This window comes from Balaenoptera physalus (genome assembly GCF_965194825.1).
Source record: "Balaenoptera physalus genome assembly, chromosome: 8".
Taxonomy (NCBI): Eukaryota; Metazoa; Chordata; class Mammalia; order Artiodactyla; family Balaenopteridae; genus Balaenoptera; species Balaenoptera physalus.
In genome coordinates this window covers 91,812,304-91,824,472 of record NC_138887.1, presented here as the reverse complement: position 1 = coordinate 91,824,472, position 12,169 = coordinate 91,812,304, and the positions used below count along the sequence as shown (strand labels likewise).

General features: G+C 39.4%; 1 protein-coding gene across 3 annotated transcripts in view; it reads left to right on the top strand.

The window, feature by feature from the left end:
- Window positions 1–12,169, top strand: part of CTTNBP2 (cortactin binding protein 2) — a 156,072-nt gene that overhangs the window by 70,213 nt on the left and 73,690 nt on the right. For 2 of the 3 annotated variants that reach the window (XM_082472238.1, XM_082472239.1), the window contains exons 4-6: window positions 2,382–4,011; window positions 9,492–9,695; window positions 11,128–11,227. In XM_082472238.1, the coding sequence (XP_082328364.1) occupies window positions 2,382–4,011; window positions 9,492–9,695; window positions 11,128–11,227 (1,934 nt within the window). Of the gene's footprint in view, window positions 1–2,381; window positions 4,012–9,491; window positions 9,696–11,127; window positions 11,228–12,169 lie in introns of those variants that run through there. The other variant, XM_082472240.1, reaches the window with a different exon arrangement.

Genomic DNA, 12,169 nt, shown 5'->3' with positions numbered 1-12,169 from the left:
TAGTTAGTTGTTTTATAAAGTGCAGGTAGCCCTTAAATTCTACAAGAAAACTTTTTTTTCCACCTTCAGAGATAAATTAGGAAAATCATATTTTAAAAATAAGCTGAAAATTGACCTGATATGTGCTTTTTCCTATGTTGCTATAAGAATTTGGAAGGGGAGGGGGTAATACAAAACATATTTAATATTTTCTTTATAGCTCTAATTTTCTGTATGCCTTCCATAGCAACCTATTGCTTGATGCATTTAGAAGAGTTAAAAGTGCTTTAGCTATTAATAAGTCCAATTTTCTGTGAGGCACCCAGATGAATAAAATATACATATACATCTAGTATAGGACAGAACTATTGTTTCCCAAATCTTACGTAATCTACTTATGAAGTCACCCCCAAATTTCGTATAGTAGAATAGAGTGTATGTGTATGGACAGTTGTCTCTAATTACTCTTGGGGAATTATCTGTATTCCTGAGCACCTCTTTATAGGACCCATTGCATTGCTATTCGGCGACTTCCTCAAAGCAGGAAGAATCCCAAAGTAGATGAATAATACCTCTGACTGCTCGCTGGGCAGTGAGCCGTTCTCTGCTTTTGGTCTCGTGCGTGACTGAGGGGGATGGGGTAATGGATTTCATGGTGAGGAACAGGAGCACATTCTCAACTGATGGATCATGCGAGCGTCTCCTTCCTCTGTTACTGATGCCTTGGAACTGGCTTGAATAATTCCTGTCTCTCTGGAGAGTATATTTGTGTTTAACATCTGGGGGTTGGGGGAGTCCTTTCCATGTCTTTAATCAGGTAGATCTACTTTAACCTTAAACTGTAAAGCCCTTTATGGACCACCAAGGGAAAGTTTCTCTAGTTGAGAAGGTAAGGCATGTGGACCGGGCTGACTACTACAGCCCAGCTTGGGATGTATCCCTCACAAGCACCTCATGGCAGATGTTTCCTGGAGAGAAGTGAGAAACCTGGGCGAACATGTTAGAATAGTGCATCTGTAAGGCCTTCGTATCCAAAAAGTCCATCAGCCTTTGGAAGTGTGATGTCTTTGTGAACTGTGTTAATTTCATTCATTCAATCAATAATTTATTAAGCACCACTGTGTGCCAGAGACTGTTCTAGGTCTTGGGGACACAGCAGCAAAGAAGACACAGTCCCTGCCCTCGTGGAGTCCTGTTCTAGTCGAGGTAGGCAGGTGCTAACCAAAGAGTGATAAGTACAAGGGTGGGAAGGACTGTTGTCTTCCACAGGATGGTGAGGGCAGCCTGTGAAGGTGACAGTTGAGCAGAGTCCTGAAGGAAGTAAAAGAGCCAGCCTTTTGTGCCGTTGGGTGTTTTTGTGCATATTAGAAAACCCCACCTGGAGGTTTAAAAGTTTTTAAAAGCTTCTTATCTATGTTGATCAGTTAAGCAAATGTTGCTTTGGAAAGCCTAAATCCTAGGGACCTGTGGCTCAGTGAGCAGACAGAGCCTTTTCCTAAAGGAAAACGCGCCCTTCTTTCCAGGCAGATACAAGCCCAGGCCTGGGCAGATGCGTGGTGAGAAGGCAGAGCTGGATTTCGGTCCCTCTCACCCCTGCAGCCGGTCACCCTTGTGCAGTGCAGACTCCTCAGTGCAGGCGCCCTGTGTGATGGGTTGTGGTGGAATTTCTCGGCAGGGAGAGCAGCAAGATCAGAGACGCTGAGGCAGGATGATGTTCAAGAAACACCGGGGAGACCAGCGTCATGGGAGCCAAGTGGGCAAAGTGGGATTGAAGGAGATGAGGTCAGACTTGGGGTTCACTGATACTGATTGTATTTCTAATAAGATATTTCTTATATATTAGTTCAAAGAACTTTCATATATGATTTTACATGATTTTTACAGCAACCTATCATAAGCTCAAAGAAGTTTACAAAAAACTAAGTAATATGATTAGCAAGTATAGGAGTTTAGAAATTAACTGAAGTCCTCTGTTTTCAGCACTTTTTATTATACAGTGCCTCAAAGATTAGTAATTTTAAGGCATTAAACCTTAAAAAAAAAAAAAAAAAAAACAGTTCCCTAACAGAGTTCTGTTTTTACAAAAGCAGACCTTGCTGAATTCTGTGTTGTGATTTGAAGCATCAGGTAACTGTTCTCCTTTTCTACAGTTAACTTTAATACATTAAAAATTTTTTTTTCTGTTGCTGTACTTTAGATGTTCTTTGTAAAACCGTTTACATCTATTTTCTCATTTTAATGAGTCTCTAAAATATTATCTGTCATCTCACAACACATCTCAGAAATGTGGCACTTTAACCCAAACCATGTAATTGTTACAAAATTAATAAAAATCTCTCCACTTCTTTGGCTGAAAGAATCCTCTGCCTATTAATCAGGGCTGTCCTGTGCATTTCTTTCAGCTGGAGATGGAAAAGCTTCAGCTCCAAGCCCTTGAGCAAGAACACAAGAAGCTGGCCACCCGCCTGGAGGAGGAGCGAGGCAAGAACAAGCACGTGGTCCTGATGCTGGTCAAGGAGTGCAAGCAGCTCTCGGGCAAAGTCCTAGAGGAGGCCCAGAAGCTAGAAGAGGTGATGGCCAAACTGGAAGAGGAGAAGAAAAAGACGAGCGCGTTAGAAGAGGAACTCGCCGCTGAGAAACGAAGAAGCACAGAAATGGAAGCTCAGATGGAAAAGCAGCTCTCAGAGTTTGACACAGAGCGGGAACAGCTTCGTGCCAAGCTGCACCGAGAAGAAGCACACACCACTGACCTCAAAGAGGAGATAGACAAGATGAAGAAGATGATCGAGCAACTGAAAAGGGGAAATGACAGCAAACCCAGCCTCTCTCTCCCCCGGAAGACAAAAGATAGACGTTTGGTCTCTATATCTGTGGGAACAGAGGGACCGATGACAAGATCTGTTGCGTGCCAGACAGACCTAGTGATAGAGAGCACTGACGCCGTGAAGAAGTCACCTTTGACCGTGCCTGTAAAGCCTGCCATGGGGAGCCCCCTAGTTTCCGCCAATGCGAAGGGGAATGCGTGTGCCAGTGCCGACTTGGTCAGGCCAGGTATCGACAGGCAGGCTTCCCACGGTGACTTGACTGGCTCCTCTCTGCCCACTGTCCCACCTCCAAGCGCAAACAGAATTGAGGAGAATGGACCGAGCAGCGGCTCAACACCAGATTTAACCAGTAGCGCATCCCCACTTCCCAGCACCGCCGCCCCGGCCGCCGGGCACACACCCGCCCCACCTCCTCACAGTTTACATTCACCGTGTGCCAACGCGCCTCTGCATCCAGGCCTGAACCCGCGAATCCAAGCGGCTCGGTTTCGATTTCAGGGCAATGCTAATGACCCAGACCAAAACGGAAACACCCCCCAAAGTCCTCCATCCAGAGATGTATCTCCTACAAGTCGTGACAACCTAGTGGCCAAACAGCTAGCTCGGAATACTGTGACCCAAGCACTGTCAAGATTCACGAGCCCTCCAGCGGGAGCGCCCCCGAGACCTGGAGTGCCCCCCGCGGGGGACGTTGGCACCTACCCCCCGGTCGGTCGGACCAGTTTAAAGACTCCCAGTGCCGCACGAGTTGACAGAGGAAACCCTCCTCCCATCCCTCCCAAAAAGCCAGGGCTCTCCCACACTCCTTCTCCGCCTCACCCGCAGCTCAAGGTTGTCATGGATAGCAGCAGGGCCTCCAGTGCAGGGGCCAAAGTTGATAACAAAACTGTGGCTTCGCCTCCTTCCAGTTTGCCACAAGGGAACAGGGTAATAAGTGAGGAGAATCTCCTTAAGTCTTCCTCCCCTCAGCTGCCACCAAAACCATCCATAGATTTAACTGTGGCCCCTGCAGGCTGTGCCGTTTCAGCCCTGGCCACGTCTCAGGTGGGTGCCTGGCCTGCTGAAACCCCTGGACTGAACCAACCTGCATGTTCAGAAAGTTCCCTTGTCATTCCCACCACCATTGTCTTTCGCTCTTCCATAAACCCTGTTAGTGCCTCATCCTGTAGAGCAGGTGCCTCAGACAGCCTCCTGGTAACAGCATCAGGTAAAGGGATTGGAATGTTATACCCTTCTCTAAGAATGTGGCCTGTCCTCTCACTTGCCTTTGTTTCCTTCACATTGCCTTGAAACTTTTTTTTTAATTTGATACTTTTTTTTTTTCCTATTTCTTTCTTCTCTTTTTTTTTTTTTTTTTGTTTTTTGTTTTTCTCTAAAGGCTCCGGGGTATGGTGATTCATCTTGCTATATGAATTGTGGTTTTGTTATGCTAAGTGTTGTCTTCTTTTAAAAATAACCTGAAAGTAGTGGTTTAGAGCACTCAGAGACCATTAATTTAGAGAGACTGAAGCATTTCCATGGGAGGAAGGGCTCGTCCTTCTTATTAAATATCTATCTCAGAAGACTTCACTATTAGTGAGCCATCGCCAGACAGTATGTGTTCAGTTCTGTCCCTTCTGAGATGACATTTGAAAGAATGCTTTCAAGTAGTTATTAACACTACAGTCAACCTTGGATTATCAAATTGATTAGTGGTGTTCTGTAATTGGTATATCCTAAGTTTTAATATCAGTTTGGTGTTTACTTTTTTTAACCTCAGAAATAGTGTGTATATTTGTAAGTCTCTGTTCTAAGTTTAGTTCATTTCAGAAGTTATTTAGAACTGTCATCTTCTAACACTTGAGCACAGATGGATAACATAGCATGTGGGCTATATTAGAGAAGGTTTCCATTGCAGATGTGGTTTATGAAGTCACCGAATCTGGGACTCTTGAACAAAGAATCGATAAAGAACTGGATTTTTCCCTTTCGTTATATAGTGCTAGAGGAAGCATTGCTTTTTATTGGCATTCATCTTTCACTGAGTAAATGTGGCTCTAAAATAATATTACGGTGTCACAGTTCTGTTGAAACTTTGCAGGGTCTCTTCTACCCCAGGATCTTAGTGGTTAGTAGAGACTATTGGTTCTAATGAGAGAGAACTTTAAGAGTTAAAGGAAGATTTGAGCTGTGTTATATTTAAAATTTAGGGAGAAGCATGGGAATAGGAAAAACAGTACTGTACTTGCTAATTATCAGGTAATGAGAGCAGTATAATGGGACTTATTTATCCAATTACAAGCTGTCTCCTTGAAGTTAAGCTCTTTGAGAGGCTAGATTCATATTTTAAGGGGCAAAATTGGGAATTGGAAACAGCATGGACTTTGATGTCAGTCAGATCTGCCTTGGAATCTAGGCCCTGCCATTTACAGCTGTGTGTTTTGGGGGATTTTTCTTGAACTGAGCAACTTTTCTCATCCTTAACGTGGAGCTTATGCTGCTCATATTGGGGAGGGTGGCTGTTAGGAGGATTTAATATCATAACGTACAAAGAGCATGGTATTGAGCTTAGAGCAGCATGAGTGATGAACAAAAAGAGGTGATATTACTGCTTCAATTTACTGTTGCTGAAAGCATTTTTGAAAATTTGCTTTAGAATTGACTCTGGTATTGCTTTGGGATGTCTTTCCAGGCATTGAGCATTCCATATTTTTTTTTAATCTAAAATGGTATTACTGAGCTGGATGGCCTTTCTCATGGCCTAAAGTGATGTTAGCTGTTTCCCACAAGTTAAATCCACCCTCAAAAGAGGAATTTTTGCTACCATTCAGGAGCATCAGAGAATGTGCTGTAAGGACTTAAGGTAGTTGCAAAACACAAGTTCCAAAAATGTTTGGGGATGTGGCAGTGCTGTTGACCTAAGTGCATAGACTATAAAACAGAAAACACTTCCTGGGATATATGAATTTTGCCAGTTTTTTAAAAAATACAAAGCCATCTTTGCTTTATACCCCAATGCTTTGCCAGTAGTTGCCTTGGTCATTACTGTGCTCCAGGGTTCAGCTCCAAATGCCCTTTGTTTTCCGTGGAAAAGCTTTAAAATCAGGATCCGTGACTGAAGAACTTTTGACAGCAGGATTTTAAGTTAACCTTTAAAGTCAGAGAATTCCTAGTCCATTATTTATTCACTAAAATGCCCTGCCTAGGATACAGTGGGATTTTGGATAAAGGAACCAAAGCATCGGCTCAGTGAAGGGTATTCATCTTGTAAATAGCCACTCATGTCATTGTGATTGGTAAGAGCAGGACATGGGGACAGAGCATGTCTATCAAATACCTGGTTGATGTGTTTTCCAATGTCGGTGGTGAAAAGAGCACTGGACTGAGTATAAAAAGGCAGCGTTAGTCCATTTCTGCTCCTTGCCATGTATTACCCTAAAGAGCAAATTCTCTCTGAGCTATGAGTTTTTCCATCTAAAAATGAAAGCACTGAACCAAAAAAGTAATAATAGTTCCAAACCAAAAAGACGTGTTAAACTTGCCTGTTGAATTTTTCAAATAGCAGTTCACTACCTCTCCCTCTTTGGAAATCTAGATCCCATGATCTTTCAAACTCTAAAAATCTGTTTCTATGTCAGTTTATATGTATGATAAACAATTATGGTTAAATTAAAGCACTGAGGAGAATTGCAATGATGAAAGATACCACTTTAATGAATTATGTTGTAAATTACTCTAACTCGATTAGCAGTTTTATAGCCAAATGTTAAATTTTTAAATAACCTTTAAAATTCTAAACAAATTAGAATTTCTTGCTGCTGCTGACCCTGTCAAATGAACACATTTTAATTGTTAGGTGAACAGAAGCCTAAACCAGAAATCACCCCAGGCAACTGAGTTTCCATACCCTTGCAAATGTTTTTTCTGTTTTTTTAAAAAATTATTATTTGATACATTTTATTTAATTTGGTTCAGATTTTTTTCCTTAGGTAAACATATATTTAAAAAATTATCCTCCGTGTTTAATTGGCTTAAAGGCTAAGTCAGAAAACGAGATTGATCTGAGCTATGAATGAGATTAACCTTCTGCACACTCTGAAGCTGATGCCAGAAGCTGTTCTCCGCTCCTCTGCCATTGCATGTTCTGTCTGTTCCCTTCATCATTGCACGTTCTGCCAGATGCTCACTTTTACTAATGTTTGCACATGATACTGCAAAGCTGAATGACCTTTTTCTAACATCATTAAAGTAGCTGTATGACTGCAGGTCTGTACTATCATTACTTAACCAGTCAACTAAATATTATCACTTTTATCATTGTCGGGAATTTCAAATGAACAATAAAGTCTCATGGTGAAGTTTTATTTTTCCCATCTTTATAGCAGGATTTATTATAATAACTTAAGCTTGCCTGTGCTGGGGAAAATTGAAAATGATAGTGGAGATAAAAAATGTAGTTAAACTTTAAGAATGCTTGGTATTTATAAAGCATTTTTCACTTTTAAAAGATTACTAAGTGTATTTAAAATAAAATAAAATTGATATATATTCTTCTGGAGTTTTGTATAACAGAACTGTAAGACTCTTGAGTGGTCTAGAGATTGAGAAAATTTTTGAATAAGATATTTTGTCTTAAGATAGCTTAACATTAGAAATGGAGTTTCCCAGGAAATTATCTCCATAATGGAATATTTCCATTAAAAAAGTTAAAATATATTTATATTTTAATTGTCCCCCAAGCCTAGAATTGTATTTAAAAAAAAAATGAAAACAAAACCCAAAAGAATAGCAAACCATTTAATATATACCAGTTGATGTTCTTAAAAGGGTATCAAGAACTGAGACCCCTGGGGTGAGGTAGAGGGATTGAGAGAGACAGAGGGAGAGACAGAGAAAGGGGACTGGGGTCAAGGTCGGGAGGGAGGAAAGGGAGAGAGACAGACAGACAGACTGACTGAGCATGACCCACAGTCCCTTCTATTCCACAGAGGACCACAGTGCCAATGCGTTCGAATTGCTTTTGTGTTTGCTTTGCAGTCAAGGTTTCATACCTTGGTGTTTATAATTTCTCTGTTTATCATCTATTTCTAATAAGTACTGATTTAATTTTTGTGGGCTTGTTTTTTTGTTTGTTTTTAAGAAAATACAAAAGGTAAAATGTACCAGAGAGGAGCCTTCTTGTAAGTATGAAGTAAAAAATCTTACTTTTGTAAGAAGAGCTAATGAATATCAATGGGAAAATATCGTAAAGTTTAGATAAATATTTAATTTTGTGAGCATTGAATTTTCTGTTATTGCAGTCTAATAGGGTAAAAGCAATAAATTACTCAGAGACCCAAATAATTGATTCTGAAGATATAATGTCCAGTTTTTAATGAGCAGTTTCATTTGTAGAAACTGCTTTGTTTTTTTTTTCCCAAAGAATCTTTAAAATACTGAGAAATACTTTGATATGCACTTTTTTTTTAATACTTAGTGAAATAATTTAAGGACAATAATTCAAGATCCAATTATAAGAGTTTATTACATATTAATATAACACCCACGTACTTAGAATATTATCCTGTTACCAAGGTGCAAGGAATATAAAAGCTCCACTATTGTATCTTACTACAGAGAATGTTACCAGACAGAGGTAGAAAGTGTACCCCAGGAGTGAATATGTGTACATATGCCCCATATACACACCAACTTTCAGGTTTTTGGGGCTCCATAAGGAAGAAATAAAAATGACTTATTTTGAAAGTAATTGTATTTAAGCCTAAAATACACTAAATACCTATATATCATGTTAAATAAACATTTTTACTTTACTATTTTTACAGCCTTTTGATCAAGGAAGAATTCAGAAAATTTTCCATGCTATATGCAGCCGACTTCACATACTTAACAGATTCTCTTCTAAAGCTGCTAAATACTGATGAGAAATCTCTAACTATGATAACTCTTAATGACTTTTGTTAAAACTATATGGTGGAGTGTTCTGTTTTGTTGGCTGATTAAAAGTTTTTGGTACAAAATGTGAAGATGGCCAGATGACATAGTCTCCAAAATTGTGTATTGAACGAATATTTGTGCTGGTATAGTCTGTATATGTTGTGCTTCTATTAGCTCTTGACACTGAATAGAAGTTGGCTGCCCATTATTTTTCTTCCCAAATAAGGGAATTCAAGGAATGTAAATAGATTCCTTGACAGTATTTGATCCATTTCAGTGGTTTATGTAAAATTTATAATTAAGTACCTTGGAAACATTGTAGAAAAAGGAAAATTTCTATTTTTTAGAATTATCTCTATCTTATACCTAAAGATATCTATCAGTTGATACCCAAAATTGAGGAAATCTGTACATAATTTTAAAATTCACATTGTTTTGAAACCCTGAGGAAGAGTTTGAACTTTCAAATCGAGACAGCCTTCTTAGTTTCCTAAAACCAATCACCACTTTAACACTTATCTGTGCAAGACTGACGACTAAAATTAATGTGTCACCATGTATGTTAATTTAACTAGCAGCAGATATAAGATTGAAATAACAGTACAGATTTATGCTAAAGTAAATATTAACAGATTGATAATGTTAGAAACCACATAATCCTCTAGGGGTACATGTTCATGTGTCTGTGTGTGTGTAATTCAGAAAGGAGTGGGTAATATCTGTCTCTTGACCTTGTTCCTACTGTCTAACTAGGGTCACTTTAACCCACAGGCTGGTCACCCTCCCTAACCCCTTTGCTAATGAGTGGTGGTCCTGCCCCCCTGGCTGGCAGGCCCACCCTTCTTCAGCAAGCTGCTGCCCAGGGAAATGTCACTTTATTATCAATGCTGCTTAATGAAGAAGGACTGGACATTAATTACTCCTGTGAAGATGGCCATTCTGCCTTGTATTCTGCTGCTAAGAATGGACATACAGGTAAGATGGTGCCATCTTACCTTACTGTATCACCCTCTTGCAAAAGGATGCAGAATCAAAAGCACCTGTAACCACTGTTATGCACAAAAGGTGAATTTAGGTTTCAAATTTTCTCTTTCAGGTAGAATAAATAACTTTTTTACATGATCTAAAGATTTTATAAGCATTTTAAAAATCCAAATTGGACAGTTCCGTAATAATCTAAACTTTTACTGCAGCTAGCAAAAAGTTATCTCTGTTTTATGCACAATGAAATGTATTCGGTTTGTAGAAATTTGGGGTCTAGTAACTGTAAAGCACATTTTCGAATAAAGCCCCCCCATCTGTTATCGCTTTGGCCAGGACAAAATAGCTCTAATTTGTCTGTTAGAAATAGCTGGTGTCTGTGAAAGCAAAGCCTTAGGGCTTTAGCACATGCTGCAGTGAGGGAAAGTTTTAGTAGTTAGGAAAGGGCATGGGTCTGAAATTGTTCTGTAGTTGGAACAATTTATAGTTATTTGGATTTTTTAAGAGAACGGAGAGGTTGTACAATTATAAATGACATATCGATGAAGTCGGGGAATTAATCTTGTTCCTTAAAAAGCAAATCTTATAGTCAAATATACTAAAACATACAGTAGTGCAGATAAAGAGATGATTCGATGGCAAACGCAAAGTCAAATAGTATTGCATATGTAAGCCATGTGATCCTCATATAATTCACATAACGTGGCTTCCTTGGAAGTTTTCAGAGCTTCACTGTGTTCAAGTGGACTACATGCAAGATTCTAGTGAACTACAAGATGATAGCTCATTATTTTAAAAGTATTTTGGAGTACTTCTTCAAAAGTACTGTGGGAATTTTCTCCAATGTAAAGAAATTCAGTCTAGTTAATAACATGTGGAATGTGAGGTCTAGGTGATATTTTTGCCTAAGTCTGATGACTTTGTGTGGGTTCTCCTTGATCTTCATTCAGGGAGTTAAGTATAAGATGACCACAACATGAAAGCATTTTAAAGATTAAATTAAACATCATAAATTAAGAATTTAACTATTTAAATACAAAGAATGGTATATCAATTTGGTGAATGGATTTTGTTCTCCATCCAGTAATACTATTTTTGGGGATTGGCTGATGGGAAAATCTGGTAAAACATTTTCTGACATATGACAGTCCTTTCACTCATCAGCAACTCCTCTCCCCCGGCCCCACCAAAAAAAAAGAAAGAATACATGTCTTGGTGAGTCTGGGGTATTACAATCCTGGGGGAAAGGGGCTGCTTTCCCTTTATAGTAGTCTGTGGAGTCTCACAGCAGCCCTGAAAAAATTGTCAGACGAGCTGTGCATGAGAGAGGTCCCTTGGGGTTAGTGTTTGTCTACAGCTCGTAATGAATTTGGTTCATCATGACTCTAAGTGGGGAATTAAAATGGCTTTCTATTAAAATCCATAGACTGTGTGAGATTGCTGCTGAATGCAGAAGCCCAAGTCAATGCTGCTGATAAAAATGGCTTCACACCCTTGTGTGCTGCAGCTGCTCAGGGACATTTCAAGTAAGTGATGCTCTTAATTCTTTTTTTTTCCCCTATGAAAAGAGCCTCTTTATAATTTGCGCACATATTTTAGTTCTGGCTGAATGTGTAAACTAGTGCTTAAGATCCATTGGCAAATAAATTCAACTAAACATATTTGAGAATTTAAATGCAAAGTAGGATCCTAAATTTGCTCTTCTTTTTTTTTGTTGTTGTTGTTTGTTTTTCATACAGCAGGTTCTTATTAGTCATCAGTTTTATACACATCAGTGTATACATGTCAATCCCAATCACCCAATTCATCCCACCACCACCCCCATCCCCCCGCCGCTTTCCCCGCTTGGTGTCCATACGTTTGTTCTCTACATCTGTGTCTCAACTTCTGCCCTACAAACCGGTTCATCTGTACCATTTTTCGAGGTTCCACATACATGCATTAATATACGATATTTGTTTTTCTCTTTCTGACTTACTTCACTCTGTATGACAGTCTCTAGATGCATCCACGTCTCAACAAATAACTCAATTTCGTTCCTTTTTATGGCTGAGTAATATTCCATTGTATATATGTACCACGTCTTCTTTATCCATTTGTCATCAATGGGCATTTAGGTTGCTTCCATGACCTGGTTATTGTAAATACTGCTGCAGTGAACATTGGGGTGCATGTATCTTTTTGAATTATGGTTTTCTCTGGGTATATGCCCAGTAGTGGGATTGCTGGATCATATGGTAATTCTATTTTTAGTTTTTTAAAGAACCTCCATACTGTTCTCCATAGTGGCTGTATCAATTTACATTCCCACCAACAATGCAAGAGGGTTCCCTTTTCTCCACACCCTCTCCAGCATTTGTTGTTTGTAGATTTTCTGATGATGCCCATTCTAACTGGTGTGAGATGATACCTCATTGTAGTTTTGATTTTCATTTCTCTAATAATTAGTGATGTTGAGCAGCTTTTCA